Source organism: Haliotis rufescens, unplaced genomic scaffold (assembly GCF_023055435.1).
Source record: "Haliotis rufescens isolate VD_foot unplaced genomic scaffold, xgHalRufe1.0.p SCAF_17, whole genome shotgun sequence".
In the NCBI taxonomy this organism is placed as follows: Eukaryota; Metazoa; Mollusca; class Gastropoda; order Lepetellida; family Haliotidae; genus Haliotis; species Haliotis rufescens.
In genome coordinates this window covers 31305925-31324862 of record NW_025963857.1, presented here as the reverse complement: position 1 = coordinate 31324862, position 18938 = coordinate 31305925, and the positions used below count along the sequence as shown (strand labels likewise).

At 43.9% G+C, this 18938-nt stretch overlaps 1 protein-coding gene across 4 annotated transcripts in view; it reads left to right on the top strand.

The window, feature by feature from the left end:
• Nucleotides 1-18186, top strand: part of LOC124142529 (A disintegrin and metalloproteinase with thrombospondin motifs 16-like) — a 225781-nt gene extending 207595 nt beyond the window's left edge. For 3 of the 4 annotated variants that reach the window (XM_046511058.2, XM_046511061.2, XM_046511063.2), the window contains 9 exons: nucleotides 502-625; nucleotides 1024-1268; nucleotides 1987-2197; nucleotides 2857-2983; nucleotides 4209-4416; nucleotides 8712-8897; nucleotides 10583-10795; nucleotides 14118-14265; nucleotides 16098-18186. In XM_046511058.2, the coding sequence (XP_046367014.1) occupies nucleotides 502-625; nucleotides 1024-1268; nucleotides 1987-2197; nucleotides 2857-2983; nucleotides 4209-4416; nucleotides 8712-8897; nucleotides 10583-10795; nucleotides 14118-14265; nucleotides 16098-16204 (1569 nt within the window). In that variant the 3' untranslated portion in view covers nucleotides 16205-18186. The remainder of the gene's footprint in view (nucleotides 1-501; nucleotides 626-1023; nucleotides 1269-1986; nucleotides 2198-2856; nucleotides 2984-4208; nucleotides 4417-8711; nucleotides 8898-10582; nucleotides 10796-14117; nucleotides 14266-16097) is intronic. The other variant, XM_046511062.2, reaches the window with a different exon arrangement.
• The last annotated feature ends 752 nt before the right edge of the window (nucleotides 18187-18938 follow it).

Here is an 18938-nt window from a genome sequence, read left to right as displayed (position 1 = left end):
CTACCAGGATGTGGGGACATTATCATGTCTGACAGCTCTGCCAGGATATGGGGACATTATCATGTCTGAAAGCTCTACCAGGATGTGGGGACATTATCATGTCTGACAGCTCTACCAGGATATGGGGACATTATCATGTCTGACAGCTCTACCAGGATGTGGGGACATTATCATGTCTGACAGCTCTACCAGGATATTGGGACATTATCATGTCTGACAGCTCTGCCAGGATATGGGGACATTATCATGTCTGAAAGCTCTACCAGGATATGGGGACATTATCATGTCTGAAAGCTCTACCAGGATATGGGGACATTATCATGTCTGACAGCTCTACCAGGATATGGGGACATTATCATGTCTGAAAGCTCTACTGGGATATGGGGACATTATCATGTCTGACAGCTCTGCCAGGATGTGGGGACATTATCATGTCTGACAGCTGGTTGTGGAGACAGTGACACTGTTTGTTGCTGCAGTAGTATCTGGTGTTTGTTACAGAGAGTTGGGTGTGACCTGGTCATCGGCTCGGCTGCCCGGAATGACATCTGTGGTGTGTGTGAGGGAGATAACTCCACCTGTAAACTGATCCAAGGACAATACACACAGCAGCCCCGGTTAAACAGTAAGTAGCCTTATCCACCATGTATCACCTTCCAGCCACATGGACTACAGGAAAACACTCCAGGAGCACCTGTTCTTGAAGTCTGTTGTTCGTGATGTGAATAAGTATCATGAGTATAGTGATAACAATTGTAATGTAAAATGATGCTCTCTGTTAAGAGGTCAAATGAATCTTTGAATCCAGTATTCCGGCTGTAATCTGTTGTGTATGGGGTTTAACACTATAGATATTTATTTTGCCTTTGACTAAATATATGTTATGTTTATGAACTTATGGGTTTCACAAAAGTGGTAGACACTCACTCACTCACTCACTCACTCACTCACTCACTCACTCACTCCACCGTCAACTGATTTGTGTGGTCATGTGATTCTGAAAATTCTTCCTGTTTCTTGTAGCTTATTTCCCCATTGCTGTGTTACCAAAGTCTGCAAGGCATATTCGCATACGAGAGAAGAAGATCTCTTCCAACTTCCTGGCAATGCGGAACATCTATGGCAGCTACTACCTGAATGGCAACAGAGTCGTGGCTTGGCCTGGGATCTACAAACTTGGAGGTGCAGACTTCACCTACAAGCGTCCATACAGCAACCCTGAAACACTCGAGTCAGATGGGCCTCTTGGGGAGGATCTTGTCCTGGAGGTAGTCACACTCTTGTTAGCATTTGTGAAGAATCCTATGACACAATGATTTAGATACCTGGTGCAGCTAACTTTTTGAGTAAAAGGCACATGAACAATGGACTGCCTTTCATTCAAATCATTTATCCAAATATGGAAAGGCTGTTCACTTCCATAGTGAAAATCGTTGTAGCTGTTATTGACCAAGAGGTTGATCATATTTTATGAAAAGCTCTCTCCCGTGACCCGTGAAGATCTGGGGTAGATTAGGTCTTCAGCAACCCATGCTTGCCATAAAAGGCGACTATGCTTATCGTAAAAGGCGACTAATGGGATGCTTGTCATCGATCCCAATTTCGTGGATAGATGCTCATGATGTCAAACACTGGATTGTCTGATTCAGACTCAATTGTTTACAGACCGCCATCATATAGCTGGAATATTGCTGAGTGTGGTGAAAAACAACAAACAAACAAACAAACAAACAAAAAAAACCTGTCTCCGATGAATCTCAGGAACTTTTATTTATCTGGAATCAAAGGGGTTCACAATACCAAATGGGGATTTGGTGGCCAAAATGCCTGCTGAGTGTCCATAGCACATAGTAAGTGGTCAAGTTATACAAGATATTGTTGTGAGGTGACTGATAAGTGTGCTGTTCAGAGTGAGTGAGTGAGTGAGTGACTTGGGTTTAACGCTGCTTTGAACATGCTATTCAGAAATGTTTTGTTGTCTTGCAGATGTTGGTGCAAGACCGCAACCCTGGTATTGTGTATGAATACACCATTCCAAAAACTCCAGCAGAGTTGAGACTGACCCCAGCAACAACAACCTCCACCACCACAACCACCACTACTACCACCACCACCATGCCACCGCAGCCCATTCGTCCTAAAGTGTTGTACACCTGGAGCGTGTCGGTGTCGTCCTGCACAGAGCCATGTGCTGGAGGTGAGCTTTGTAGTCAGGAAGGGATGGGGTGGTGGTTGAGTATGTGTCTTGTAGTTGTGGTGGGGTGAAATAGGATGTGTCTTCATTAGTACATATAGTGAGGGTCAGGGTTGGGTGAGGTAGGATGAGATGGTGATTTCAGAAGTATGGATCTGGGTGCTGTTGTACAAAGCAAACATTGCGGTAAGGTAGTCACAACTCCCATACCTTAAGATAGACTTACGACAGTCGTAGCGCTAAGACTTTTTTGTACAACGGCACCCTGGTTTGGGTGAGGTAGGATGGAGTTGGTGAGTTTCATTAGTATGGATTAGGGTTGGGTGAGGTTTGGTGACACAGGTGAGTTCAGTAGTTTGGATCAGGGTTGGGTGAGGTAGGGTGATATTAGTGATTTCAGTAGTATAGATCAGGGTAGGATGATATTGGTGATTTCAGTAGTATGGATCAGGGTTGGGCGAGGTAGGGTGACAGGTGAGTTTCAGTAGGATTGGTCTGGATGAGTGAAAGGTAGAATTGGCCTATAAAGCACAGTTTGCGGAATCTGTTTATCCTAGCTCAGCTGGAATGAATCGATGTATATTATTTGATAATTTGAAATTATATATTCATATGAGAAATACATACTCAAAGATAAAACTTGTTACCCACATGATCTTCAGGGAAGAAGAATGTTACTGCTTCTTGTCGGCGCGATCTCCAGGTGGAAGTTGACAACAAGTATTGTGACGTTCGCCGCAAACCCAAGACTGGCCTCTTCCCATGCAATGCCCAGCCCTGTTCTCCCAGGTGAGTGTGCAGCAGGTGACCCATTGACTGGGGCCTGCTTAGGGTTGTACCCATTGGCTGGGGCCTTCTTAGAGTTGTACCCATTGACCGGGGCCTTCTTAGAGTTGTACCTATTGACTGGGGCCTGCTTAGAGTTGTACCCATTGGCTGGGGCCTTCTTAGAGTTGTACCCATTGGCTGGGGCCTGCTTAGAGTTGTACCCATTGGCTGGGGCCTTCTTAGAGTTGTACCCATTGGCTGGGGCCTTCTTAGAGTTGTACCCATTGGCTGGGGCCTTCTTAGAGTTGTACCCATTGGCTGGGGCCTGCTTAGAGTTGTACCCATTGGCTGGGGCCTTCTTAGAGTTGTACCCATTGGCTGGGGCCTGCTTAGAGTTGTACCCATTGGCTGGGGCCTGCTTAGAGTTGTACCCATTGGCTGGGGCCTTCTTAGAGTTGTACCCATTGGCTGGGGCCTTCTTAGAGTTGTACCCATTGACTGGGGCCTTCTTAGAGTTGTACCCATTGGTTGGGGCCATCTTAAGGTTGTACCCATTGACTGGGGCCTTCTTAGAGTTGTACCTATTGACTGGGGCCATCTTAAGGTTGTACCCATTGGCTGGGCCCTTCTTAGAGTTGTACCCATTGGCTGGGGCCATCTTAAGGTTGTACCTATTGACTGGGGCCTTCTTAGAGTTGTACCCATTGGCTGGGGCCTTCTTAGAGTTGTACCCATTGGCTGGGGCCTTCTTAGAGTTGTACCCATTGGTTGGGGCCTTCTTAGAGTTGTACCCATTGGCTGGGGCCTTCTTAGAGTTGTACCCATTGGTTGGGGCCATCTTAAGGTTGTACCCATTGGCTGGGGCCATCTTAGGGTTGTACCCATTGGCTGGGGCCTTCTTAGAGTTGTACCCATTGACTGGGGCCATCTTAAGGTTATACACTATGTTGTGGCCACTAAGTCTTCATTTGTAGGGATAAATGCTGTTCTAACAAATACATTAGTTTTCCAATCGTGTTTAGATGAGTCAGGTTAGGCAAGAACAAAATTTATTGTTTTCTTGAAAGGATTTTATTAAAGAATCCATAGAATCTCCTAACCAAAATGAAATTGTTCCTCTTTAAAGGGACTTAATGATTCCAAATTTCCAGTTTAAGTCTAGATGATGTCACAGTATGTTTGACGTGTGTGAAGACGTGGTGTCCTGGATGTAGTCCTATGCATGAGTACCGCTCATCTGTTCTAGGTGGTCTGCTGAGGCGTGGCATACTTGCACCAAGCCGTGTGGAAGTGGGAAACAGATACGGAAAATAACATGTCGCCAGAAACTGTCATCTCAAAAGGAACGGCGCCTCAAGCGGAGATTCTGTAAACATCTTCCCAAACCCGCTAGAAAGAGACGTTGTAATGTTCAGCAATGTCCGTCCAAGTGGCATGTTGGCAAGTGGGGCAAGGTGAGTGGAGTGAAGACGACTGGGTCCACAATGACTTAATGTAGCCACAGGTGGGGGGCATGGTAAGGTGGTGTAGCTGTAGATGGGGTTCACAGTAAAGAGTTGTAGCTGTAGATGGGGGCACGGTGAAGTGTTGTAGCTGTAGATGGGGGCACAGTGAAGTGATGTAGCTGTGGATGGGGCACAGTGAAGTGATGTAGCTGTAGATGGGGGCATGGTGAAGTGTTGTAGCTGTAGATGGGGGCATGGTGAAGTGTTGTAGCTGTAGATGGGGGCACGGTGAAGTGTTTTAGCTGTAGATGGGGGCACGGTGAAATGATGTAGCTGTAGATGGGGTCATGGTGAAGTGTTGTAGCTGTAGATGGGGTTCACAGTAAAGAGTTGTAGCTGTAGATGGGGGCATGGTGAAGTGTTGTAGCTGTAGATGGGGGCACGGTGAAGTGATGTAGCTGTAGATGGGGGCACGGTGAAGTGATGTAGCTGTAGATGGGGGCACGGTGAAGTGATGTAGCTGTGGATGGGGACATGGTGAAGTGATGTAGCTGTAGATGGGGGCTCGGTGAAGTGATGTAGCTGTGGATGGGGACACGGTGAAGTGTTGTAGCTGTAGATGGGGGCTCAGTGAAGTGATGTAGCTTTGGATAGGGCATGGTAAAGTGTTGTAGCTGTAGATGGGGGCACAGTGAAGTGATGTAGCTGTAGATGGGGGCACGGTGAAGTGATGTAGCTGTAGATGGGGGCTCGGTGAAGTGTTGTAGCTGTGGATGGGGACACGGTGAAGTGTTGTAGCTGTAGATGGGGGCACAGTGAAGTGATGTAGCTGTAGATGGGGGCACGGTGAAGTGATGTAGCTGTAGATGGGGGCTCGGTGAAGTGATGTAGCTGTAGATGGGGCACAGTGAAGTGATGTAGCTGTAGATGGGGCATGGTGAAGTGATGTAGCTGTAGATGGGGCACAGTGAAGTGATGTAGCTGTAGATGGGGCATGGTGAAGTGATGTAGCTGTAGATGGGGCATGGTGAAGTGTTGTAGCTGTAGATGGGGGCACAGTGAAGTGATGTAGCTGTAGATGGGGGCTCGGTGAAGTGATGTAGCTGTAGATGGGGGCTCGGTGAAGTGATGTAGCTGTAGATGGGGGCTCGGTGAAGTGATGTAGCTTTGGATAGGGCATGGTGAAGTGTTGTAGCTGTAGATGGGGCATGGTGAAGTGATGTAGCTGTAGATGGGGCACAGTGAAGTGATGTAGCTGTAGATGGGGCATGGTGAAGTGATGTAGCTGTAGATGGGGCACAGTGAAGTGATGTAGCTGTAGAATGGGGCACAGTGAAGTGATGTAGCTGTAGATGGGGCATGGTGAAGTGATGTAGCTGTAGAATGGGGCACAGTGAAGTGATGTAGCTGTAGATGGGGGCACAGTGAAGTGATGTAGCTGTAGATGGGGGCACAGTGAAGTGATGTAGCTGTAGATGGGGGCTCGGTGAAGTGATGTAGCTGTAGATGGGGACACGGTGAAGTGATGTAGCTGTAGATGGGGCACAGTGAAGTGATGTAGCTGTAGATGGGGCATGGTGAAGTGATGTAGCTGTAGATGGGGCACAGTGAAGTGATGTAGCTGTAGATGGGGCATGGTGAAGTGTTGTAGCTGTAGATGGGGGCATGGTGAAGTGTTGTAGCTGTAGAATGGGGCACAGTGAAGTGATGTAGCTGTAGATGGGGCATGGTGAAGTGATGTAGCTGTAGAATGGGGCACAGTGAAGTGATGTAGCTGTAGATGGGGGCATGGTGAAGTGATGTAGCTGTAGAATGGGGCACAGTGAAGTGATGTAGCTGTAGATGGGGCATGGTGAAGTGTTGTAGCTGTAGATGGGGGCATGGTGAAGTGTTGCAGCTGTAGAATGGGGCACAGTGAAGTGATGTAGCTGTAGATGGGGCATGGTGAAGTGATGTAGCTGTAGAATGGGGCACAGTGAAGTGATGTAGCTGTAGATGGGGGCATGGTGAAGTGATGTAGCTGTAGAATGGGGCACAGTGAAGTGATGTAGCTGTAGATGGGGCATGGTGAAGTGATGTAGCTGTAGAATGGGGCACAGTGAAGTGATGTAGCTGTAGATGGGGCATGGTGAAGTGTTGTAGCTGTAGATGGGGGCTCGGTGAAGTGATGTAGCTGTAGATGGGGGCTCGGTGAAGTGTTGTAGCTGTAGATGGGGGCTCGGTGAAGTGTTGTAGCTGTAGATGGGGGCACAGTGAAGTGATGTAGCTGTAGATGGGGGCTCGGTGAAGTGATGTAGCTGTAGATGGGGGCATGGTGAAGTGTTGTAGCTGTAGATGGGGGCTCGGTGAAGTGATGTAGCTGTAGATGGGGGCACGGTGAAGTGTTGTAGCTGTAGATGGGGGCTCGGTGAAGTGATGTAGCTGTAGATGGGGGCATGGTGAAGTGTTGTAGCTGTAGATGGGGGCATGGTGAAGTGTTGTAGCTGTAGATGGGGGCACGGTGAAGTGTTTTAGCTGTAGATGGGGGCACGGTGAAGTGATGTAGCTGTAGATGGGGGCACGGTGAAGTGATGTAGCTGTAGATGGGGGCACAGTGAAGTGATGTAGCTGTGGATGGGGCACAGTGAAGTGATGTAGCTGTAGATGGGGGCTCGGTGAAGTGATGTAGCTGTAGATGGGGGCATGGTGAAGTGTTGTAGCTGTAGATGGGGGCATGGTGAAGTGTTGTAGCTGTAGATGGGGGCACGGTGAAGTGTTTTAGCTGTAGATGGGGGCACGGTGAAGTGATGTAGCTGTAGATGGGGGCACGGTGAAGTGATGTAGCTGTAGATGGGGGCACGGTGAAGTGTTGTAGCTGTAGATGGGGGCATGGTGAAGTGTTGTAGCTGTAGATGGGGGCACGGTGAAGTGATGTAGCTGTATATGGGGGCATGGTGAAGTGTTGTAGCTGTAGATGGGGGCATGGTGAAGTGTTGTAGCTGTAGATGGGGGCACGGTGAAGTGATGTAGCTGTAGATGGGGGCATGGTGAAGTGTTGTAGCTGTAGATGGGGGCACGGTGAAGTGTTTTAGCTGTAGATGGGGGCACGGTGAAATGATGTAGCTGTAGATGGGGTCATGGTGAAGTGTTGTAGCTGTAGATGGGGTTCACAGTAAAGAGTTGTAGCTGTAGATGGGGGCATGGTGAAGTGTTGTAGCTGTAGATGGGGGCACGGTGAAGTGATGTAGCTGTAGATGGGGGCACGGTGAAGTGATGTAGCTGTAGATGGGGGCACGGTGAAGTGATGTAGCTGTGGATGGGGACATGGTGAAGTGATGTAGCTGTAGATGGGGGCTCGGCGAAGTGATGTAGCTGTGGATGGGGACACGGTGAAGTGATGTAGCTGTAGATGGGGGCTCGGTGAAGTGATGTAGCTTTGGATAGGGCATGGTGAAGTGTTGTAGCTGTAGATGGGGGCACAGTGAAGTGATGTAGCTGTAGATGGGGGCACGGTGAAGTGATGTAGCTGTAGATGGGGGCTCGGTGAAGTGTTGTAGCTGTGGATGGGGACACGGTGAAGTGTTGTAGCTGTAGATGGGGGCACAGTGAAGTGATGTAGCTGTAGATGGGGGCACGGTGAAGTGATGTAGCTGTAGATGGGGGCTCGGTGAAGTGATGTAGCTGTAGATGGGGGCTCGGTGAAGTGATGTAGCTGTAGATGGGGGCTCGGTGAAGTGATGTAGCTGTGGATGGGGACACGGTGAAGTGATGTAGCTGTAGATGGGGGCTCGGTGAAGTGATGTAGCTGTGGATGGGGACACGGTGAAGTGATGTAGCTGTAGATGGGGGCTAGGTGAAGTGATGTAGCTGTGGATGGGGACACGGTGAAGTGTTGTAGCTGTAGATGGGGACACGGTGAAGTGATGTAGCTGTAGATGGGGGCACGGTGAAGTGATGTAGCTGTAGATGGGGGCACGGTGAAGTGATGTAGCTGTAGATGGGGGCTCGGTGAAGTGTTGTAGCTGTGGATGGGGACACGGTGAAGTGATGTAGCTGTGGATGGGGACACAGTGAAGTGATGAGACCATTGGTAGCTATGTATTTCAGGAGCCTTGCAGGTTCAGAAAAACAGGTTTATATTTGACTGTTGGGACCTTTCTTAATTGAGGGTCAATTACAGAAGTGATCTTTCAGTAACACTTATTTTGATAAAATAATACTTAATACTTGATAATCTTTCAATAAGAGTCTCCATATAGTCAGTGAATAACAATCAGGTATCCGCAAACATCAGGTATATATGCACCAAATATTTCTGATTTCAGTGTTCTGCAACTTGTGGTAAGGGCATGCAGCATCGACGTATAATGTGTCGTCGTCGTGAGCGGCGAGGGTTTCGTGTACTGTCTGAGGACGAGTGTTCTGGGATGAAGAAACCTAATGTGTCCCGCATGTGTAAAATGCCACTCTGCAAAGAGAAATATGAATGGCTGTTGTCACCATGGGGACCTGTAAGTTCAAACAATATTTCTGTAAAATATTTTCTCAGAACTTTGCTATGTGATATCACTAAATACTCGGAACAGATAAATGTCTCATTAATGTGTTAACACTTGGCATTAAACACTTGGTTGTATAACATGCCTCTTTAGCCTCTGCTTCTATAAGCTATAAGATAACATTGAGTGACAGAGGTAAGTGACGGATTACTTTACAATCCTGTTAAATCATACTGTCTTATAGAAACATGCATTATGCAGGTATAATATATTATTTGAATAGCATGTTTACCTAACATTATCTCACAATATGCACAGTATATTGCAGAAACAAAGTGCTTTCAGTATTTTTTGGTTCTGTTTTTGTTATATTAATTATTACATTTTTGTGAAATTGTGTTTGCTGAGTGTTGTACAGTATACTTACACTTATGAGTTCAAATTCACTAGGTTCTTACATCTTAAACATAAGTTTTTAACAAGCTGTTTGATGGAAGTAAACACGTAGTACACACTGCTGTTCATTAAAGTTCATTTACTGAGTACTTGGATAAGTCTGGATTCAATTAATTTCTCAAAAATGTTTGAAATTCTAAGAAAAATAACTTAAATTAGCTTTTTATGTGAAGACAAGTGTAATACTAGCCTTCAGGGGTGTAACAATGTCAATAAAGTTCACTGTTCATATCTTTATACAAGGCTTCAATGCAACAAACATATATGTCATGTTTCACGTCCTAGATCACAATGCAAGCCATATTTCAGCATGAATATTAAAAATCTATCAATCAGATTGAAATAAGATGTAAAATGTTCTACACCATGTTGTATGGTGAATTGTTGTACAGTGGCATGGTGTTGTACAGTGACACATTGTTCTGCAGTGTCATATTGTACAGTGACACATTGTTCTTCAGTGGCACAGTGTACAGTGTCATGTTGTTGTACAGTGACACATTGTTCTACAGTGTCATGTTGTTATGACTTATGGATCTCATACCATCCTGTACTTGTTACTGAAGTCCAGCGAGCAGTGGCTCACATGTACTCACAATCACAATGTGCAGAATGTATTGTTAGATGAAAGGACAGAAAAGTCTCAGGCACTACTCAATCAACAAGAACATCCTGCATGAAAGCATTTTATTTCTGCTTGGACTTAAAAAATAAAATCACACTATTGAAGCACTCCTTTTTCACACTAAAACAATTGAGCACCTGTATTACTTCAAAGCACTGCCAGAGAGCAGGTGACTTCATCAAATAGGGATTTCAGTCTTTGAACTGCTGACCTTATGTGAGATATATAGTAAAAATAACAATTGTGGAGGATTTGTTCAGATCTGTAGCTGTTCCAAGAAAGGCCACATCTCCAAGTTCACTTTTAAAATACATTCACTGTTTAGTGATTTTAAGGCTCTTCTCTCACTTGAACATCTATCCTCCTGTGGTATCATAATCAGAGAATGTATTAATATGTTGTAAGGAGGGATTTTATTGTCACAAGTCTAAGAATGTGTTAACAAAGGTTATGGGTGTTGGATTTACCAACCAAAGCTTCTTCCTTACAACCGTAGCAAGGCAAGGAAGTATAGGTAGATGATCATATACTTATACTCTTTAGCTGCTTGCTTCAACAATAAGCTTATGTAGACATGAACTGGATGAATGAACAACGCCATGCTTTCTTGCCTTAGTGTTCACGAACGTGCGGTCAAGGGAGGCGGTCGAGATACCTCAAGTGTAATCAAGTCGATGCACATGGCAAGCATGCGCCCGCCACCGATAGTCAGTGTAAACACAATCGCAAACCTAACGTGGCAATGGAGGAGACATGTTGGCTCGTTGAGTGCCCACAGGCGCTACGTGCGTGGCAGCGGCCATATTGGCATGCTTTGCACTGGTCCAAGGTGTGCATGGTGACTCGACGGTCACGCTAGTGGTTTGTTGTATCGTCACTGTGTATTGTGTTTTGTGTGTATTGGTCGGTCCACAGCCAAGCAGAACAAATACACTCATATCAAAGTCTCTGTTTTAGATATTGTTTAGTTATGTTGAAAATGATTTGGGCAGATCACTCAAAATATTGCTAATTGAGGAAAAAAGTAAAATTATTCGCACAATGTATGCAGTATGAAATATTAACTAATTTTATTCTGAAAAGTAATAAAAAAAATTGTGTTTGGTGCTAAAACATCAATGACACTGCTCTGCAGTTCTAAAATAATCCTTGAGAAGTTTTGTTTCGATTTGTTTTAAATTGACCCTCAGACAGCGATTTAACATGATGAAAATGATCTTAACTTATTCTTAATTCTTAACTACTTCATACAGAAGTGTGAATGTACGTACTTGTCTGCTTGGTACTTCGCCGATCTTCCCCTTCCTCCTCAATCTTGCTTCACCATCCCCCAGATGCACCACCTCCGTTACAGTGTAGCTTCCCGTCACACGCACAGCTTCTGTAACACTGCACTCATCATTTCAGGGATAGCTGCTGCTGCTGCTGCAGACTCTCGCTTCACCATGCATTAACAGCTTCCGTCATACAGGCCACACACATCACATCCTGACTCCATTCTATACAGACTTCACATGCATTAACAGCTTCCGTCATACAGGCCACACACATCACATCCTGACTCCACTCTATACAGACTTCACATGCATTAACAGCTTCTGTCATACAGGCCACACACATCACATCCTGACTCCACTCTATACAGACTTCACATGCATTAACAGCTTCAGCCACACAGACCACGCACATCTCATCTTGACTCCACTCTATACAGACTTCACATGCATTAACAGCTTCAGCCACACAGACCACGCACATCTCATCTTGACTCCACACTATACAGACTTCACATGCATTAACAGCTTCAGCCACACAGGCCACACACACATCTCATCCTGACTCCACTCTATACAGACTTCACATGCATTAACAGCTTCAGTCACACAGACCGCACACACTTCATCCTGACTCCACTCTATACAGACTTCACATGCATTAACAGCTTCCGTAACACAGGCCACACACACTTCATCCTGACTCCACTCTATGCAGAATTCACATGCATTAACAGCTTCAGTAACACAGGCCACACACACTTCATCCTGACTCCACTCTATGCAGACTTCACATGCATTAACAGCTTCAGTCACACAGACCGCACACACTTCATCCTGACTCCACCCTATGCAGACTTCACATGCATTAACAGCTTCAGTCACACAGACCACACACACTTCATCCTGACTCCACTCTATGCAGACTTCACATGCATTAACAGCTTCAGTCACACAGACCGCACACACTTCATCCTGACTCCACCCTATGCAGACTTCACATGCATTAACAGCTTCAGTCACACAGACCGCACACACTTCATCCTGACTCCACCCTATGCAGACTTCACATGCATTAACAGCTTCAGTCACACAGACCGCACACACTTCATCCTGACTCCACCCTATGCAGACTTCACATGCATTAACAGCTTCAGTCACACAGACCACACACATCATCATGACTCCACTCTATGCAGACTTCACACACCAACAGGGTTTGGTTCCCCACACGGGTACAGTGTGTGAGGATGTTCTTGGTTCTCCCTGTTATGGTATACCTAGAATAATGCCAAATGCCAAATATGACTCACCTTACTCACTCACTCATTTTTGACTGAGATATTGACATCAACATTAGGTGGGGGGGGTGTAAGTTGGAGTGAAAGAAGCTCCAGTAAAATCTTGTCTGGTGTACAGTGTGACAAGTCGGAATATGAATTACATGTACTTGTCTTTTTTATGTAAGTAAAGTACAAATTATGCTGAAATATATCAAGAATACAAATATTAAAACCGTTGCATCCCCTTATCAGTTTACTCAACTGTATTCCATCTATTGTGACTTCTAATAACAGAAATTTATGTCACCTGGTGCACACACCTTCATCTATCACCCGGTCCACACACCTGCATATGTCACCTGGTCCACACACCTGCATATGTCACCTGGTCCACACACCTGCATATGTCACCCGGTCCACACACCTGCATATCTCACCTGGTCCACACACCTGCATATGTCACAAGGTGCACACACCTGCATATGTCACAAGGTGCACACACCTGCATATCTCACCTGGTCCACACACCTGCATATCTCACATGGTCCATACACCTGCATATCTCACAAGGTGCACACACCTGCATATCTCACCTGGTCCACACACCTGCATATCTCACCTGGTCCACACACCTGCATATCTCACCCAGTCCACACACCTGCATATGTCAACTGGTCCACACACCTGCATATGTCACCTGGTGCACACACCTGCATATCTCACCTGGTCAAAACCTCCATATCTCACCTGGTGCACACGCACACCTGTTTATATCACATGGTGCACTTGCATACATGTATTTGACAACTGGTACACTACCTGTATATATCACCTGGTGCATACAACAGAATATCTCACCTGGTGCACTTGCACTCTTGTATATACTACTCAAAAGAAGTTAAGGACATCCCAATTCTGCCATGACAGATCAACTATAGTAATATGAGGGAATCGGGTTTTCCTTTAAGTTCTTTTGTGTAGTATAGATCACCTGGTGCACTAGCACAGCTGTATTTGATACCTGGTAGTGGTACCCCTCTGCATTCTGTCACACACCTGCATTCTGTCACACACCTGCATTCTGTCACACACCTGCATTCTGTCACACACCAGCATTCTGTCACACACCTGCATTGTCACTGTCACATACTCAGGTACACTTCTACATGCAGTCCAAGCCAGTGCTTTGTCTCCATTTCATGATGGTACAGACTACAAACCCTGAATTATATGATGTATCCATGGGCAATGTCAATACTTATGCCAGCCCTGACAAAGGATAACTGTCATTTTATTCAGTGTTTGTTTACAATTGAAACAAAATGATTACCTTTTCTATTTTCTGTTTCTGTCTTCTACATAAGACTAATTGCATATTTACTTTCATTGATGCAAATTAATTCAAAGCTTCCTAGACTGTTCTAGCTGAATTATCTCTTACTAGTGTAAATGTGATATAGTTAAATGTTGGTTTCATCTTTCTCATTAACATTCCTGTCAATAACATGTCAAGATCCCTTCTGCCTTCTGATTAGATAAATGTAGAAACAAACGATTAACCCTAGAGAATAACCACCAGAATGTTGTATTGCAGTGTTCTGCCACATGTGGGCGTGGCATTCAGGTACGGAGCATCAAGTGCATTGACAGCCACAGAAGACCACACCCATTTGCATGCAAGTCACATCACAAGCCCCACACATCCAGACCATGCAACGCTGGAATATGTCCGTCCAAAGATCGTAAGTTGTGCCTACAGTTTGCTTGTTGTAGGAAGATATGGCATATGATATGTTTAAGGGTTAATATGAAAACTGCAAACAGTCAGGTGAAACTGTTTCCAGTATTGTTTTCTGTGTACAATATACCAACAAACCAAAATGGCAAGCACTGGTTGGATGAAAAGCTGTTTCATACACAGTAGCAGTGAGGCCTTTCTGGTTTCTCTGATTGATGGTAGAAAAAAATAATTAGATTCATCAGTGTGTTTTCTTTTTAAGATTCTTGATTATTTAGTAAGCTGATTAAGTAATAAAACAATAAACAAATAATACTGACGAGGTCACCAGTCCCATTCTCTTATCGACCAGTGATTATGGTTCTTTTGTTGTCAGACAAGCTAGGACCCAGATGCACCATGATGTAGTAACACAATGGTGCTTCAAATAATACATTCTGCCATATAACAAGTATTGTATGTCGATGTCTGATATAAATGCCATACAGTGATTCCAGGTCAGGCACCCAGCACTCCATGCTCACAACAAGAGCAGACTAAAATGAATTTGGTTTGGTTTGGTTGTTATTTTACACCGCACTCAGTATTATTCCAGCAAAATGACGGCAGTCTGTAAGTAATCGAGTCTGGACCAGACAATCCAGTGATTGATATCGTGAGCATTGAGCCACACAATTGGGATCGATGACATGAATCGACCAAGTCAGCGAGTCTGACCACCCGATCCCATTAGTCGCCACTTACGGCAAGCATGGGTTGCTGAAGACCTATACTACCCCGGATCTTCACGGGTTGACTAAACTGAGAATTGTGGGGCCACAATGCATGACTGGCAGATTGTGTTCTGATGACATGAATCCACCACTGCTTCGACTGTTTACAGGCTGCCGTCATATAACTGGAATATTTCTGAGTGAGGCATTAAACAACAAATAAACAAACAAAACTGCTTAGACTGTCTCAGACATGATAATGAGCAGGCTGCTACAGTACTGCAACTGAAGCATAATTCAACACTAGAATGTTTTCAATATTAAATCATACATGCGTACAAGGATGGTATTGATATAAAGCACCAAGGATTTGCCCTGCTCTCTACATGTGCAAGTCCTAAGGAGTCGAAGTAATATATTGTGAGTCACAAACATAGAAAGGAGTCCCACTGTACCAACAGCAAATAAAATGCAAAGTATGTGTGATGCATTATGGGTATTTCCACTTTTGAATTGAAACTTAGTGATTGAGTGAGGAACATCTGACATGGCCTGTCCAAAAAACTGATTCTATATATTATCAGACCAGAAATATCAGAGAAGCCTGTCTTTGTCTTTCCAACATTCATACTCTTACATCCAATGGGGACCGCCTCCATGGTCTAGAGCATCCGCCCAGAGAGCGGAAGGTCCGGGGTTCAATCCCCGGCCACATCATACCAAAAGACGTCAAAAGATGGTACTTGTTGTTACCCTGTCTGACGCTTGGCATTTAGGGGCTAAAACAAGGACTGGTCGGCTCAGAGTCAGTAAACTGTGTCTGAGTGGGATATTCATGTTAAACTGCGGCATCATATCTCTGTGAGCTAGCACTATAAATTGGCATCAGTCCGGACTAGTACAAGCAGCGACACTCACACACACGTGCATGCACGTCGCTATAATCTTCGACGCGACGTTAAACCCAATTTCACCTCACCTACATCCAATGGGACTTGCAGGGAATATTATTGTGTCCATTCTTTATGAGTTTTATGAGTACAGGATGCTGTATATAGAGTCCAGATAAACCCTGTAACACATTGACCATGCTATAATTGCTATATCTCCTACCTCTCCACAGAACCGTGTGAGGACACAGTGAGCTGGTGCCCGCTGGTCCGACAACACAAGGCATGTGACCGGCGCTACTATCGCAAGAGCTGCTGCAAGACATGTCAGGGGACATGAGACGTGAGCAGCGTCACCTACTGGACCAGCCTCACACCAGACTGAAACCTCCGATCTCGTGCATGCATGGTTGTGATTTGTTCTCATTGTCATGTATTTATTCACCATGTCAACTGACATGTGGTTGAATGTATGCAAGTTTTAAATGACAGCTGTGATGTGTCAAGAAATATTCACAACAGAAGGCTGTCAACATTAGACATTGCCGTTTTGGAAAAATAAGTGCTGACAGTTGCAATGTCAGTGTCTGAACTATTGACAGTCTGTTGATGAGAGTATACATTGCTTTCTAAACACAAACAGAAGTTTTATTTTTTATCATCGTCTCTCAACCAGTGGAAATATGACCACACGATGATTGGCAAGGAAATGTTACTCCACTTTGTTTCAATAACATGCCTGCATCATCAGCATTTCCTTGTGTTTTGGGGACAGCTGTTTGATATTGGTATCATATTACTAGTTTATATGTGGATGTGGATGTTTAAATGATAATTTGGCTCGAATCTTATGTTGTCCATAGCAACATTATTGTCGTTTAACAAATGTTATTTATCATTTTTCTTTTAAATTGTGTATTATCCAAGTTCATGCAAGGTTTAAGTTCTGACCAAAAATCAGGTCATCAATATTAGCTGCATGTGAAGGTAATCCTTTTTTTCTGTGACCAAAATAAATATTAAACTTTTTGTCTAATTCAGAACTAAAGTATGAATCTATCTTTTTGGAATCTAACTCTCATTTCTTCGTTTCAATGTTATAGAAATGAAACTCAGACGTGCTCCATAAGATAAACAGTGCAATGTTTCAAGCATTATTTAAATTCCTCTCTCCATCCATACACATTATTAATGTATATGATAAACTCAGTTTTTCATCCCTTTTGCGGTGTTCTCCAGGTCACAAGGTTGTCAGTGTTATCAAAGAGAGAGAGAGACAATCTCTTAACATCAGAATCATTTATTTTGACGACCATGAACATGTCAGAGGTCAAATTGTGTTCCTGAAAAGGCACAGTTCTTGGACTGCAAAAAATATCACAAATTTGACCTTTGATTTCACCAGTTACCTCCCTTCATGTTATACACTATATATTCCATCCATTTTTGTAAAGCATATTCAAAGGACTCAATACTGCATAAATGTAGTCAAAGTTAGAAATAGGATATACTTTGAAACTGCCAAACTCTGTTGTCATAAATAATGAACTACATGTACTATCAGTGAACTAGTCAGTTGTCATCAACCAAAATGTCAAGGCCATCCCAAGAGTTAAAGACATTATCCCTCAGTTATGTCCTCTGTGGGATATATTATATATTCACCAGTCCAGTTGTTTATGAATGATGTTAAAGGTACACCACAGAAGACCCCAATTCTTGAACAATTATCTATTTTGTGGACAGTATATTTACAAATATTCCCATAAAATTAAGGGTTTGACATATTGCAGCCTGTAAAGGTATAGAATATCTATATCACGTTTCATATTTGATGTCCATATATGAGTGCATATACGTCTGCATAAATTCAGTATTGGTGTGTCCTTGAGTGTGTATAAAATATTCTTCAGTTGAGTGTGCGAGCGAGTGTTATTGTTCTACATGTTCTTATTAGAAGTTAATACCCAGCTAGTTTCCCCTCATTTGATATATCTAACAGTCAGCAAAGCTGAAGGGGTTGCTGTCCTATAGGGTCAATTACCCTGTCCAAAATTATCATACAGAAACGTACCCTTGCTGGTTACTGAGAAATCAGTTTTGATTTCATATTTAACATAAGGTATGGCATGCTGGAAACCGTGGTTATTGAACGTTAATAATAGAAAAGAAAAGGAGTATTGCATGCTGTGGGATTAGATTGTTAGAAAGTGATGAGGTGAAATTGGGTTAAACATCGCGTCCAAGATTATTGCACTTATATAGAGATGTGTTTGTGTGGCTGCTTGTACTCTTCCGGACTATGCCGATTTATAGTGCTAGCTCACTGAGATACAATACCCCACTCAGACATAGTATACTGACTTCTAGCCGACCAGTCCTTGTTTTAGCCCCTTAATGCCGAGTGCCAGACAGGGTAACAAAAAGTACCATCTTTTGACGTCTTTTGGTATGACGCAGCCGGGGATCGAAACCCGGACCTGACTATGGTGATGATATGAAAAGCATTTTTTTTTTTATTCCTCAAACAGGTAAAGCCATGATTGATTATACCATGACTTGGCATGCTGGAAGTCTGCATAGGAATCAGTTTCAGCTTGCCTCAGTGCTGTACAGTGACCAGCTACAGTGATACACATTTCTGTATTTTGATTTTGGCAAGGATACTTTGTAGATACAGAAAAGTACCGGTACCTGTGGTACCCTGACAGTTTCTGTGCAAGAACACACCTTGTGTACTTGAAACACCACAAAAAGTGCATATCCTCACTTTGAAATGGGAAATATTTGTACATATTGTACTTTGAAAGTGTATTTCATAATGTAGATTGTTTGACATATATACATTTCAGGTTATCATTGTACGTGTATGAATGGGTCCATGTCAGTGTTGTGTATATAGAATTGTACATTAATGAATAATTGTTAGCTAGAGCATAATTAGGAGATAGATTTTCACAATTTTATTACTGGTGTAAAAAGATTATTTTATTATAAGAATTACTTACTGAAATGCATCAGTGTTCATTAAAAACATTGAATAACTATTGTCGTGGTGTATTTTACAGTTAGGC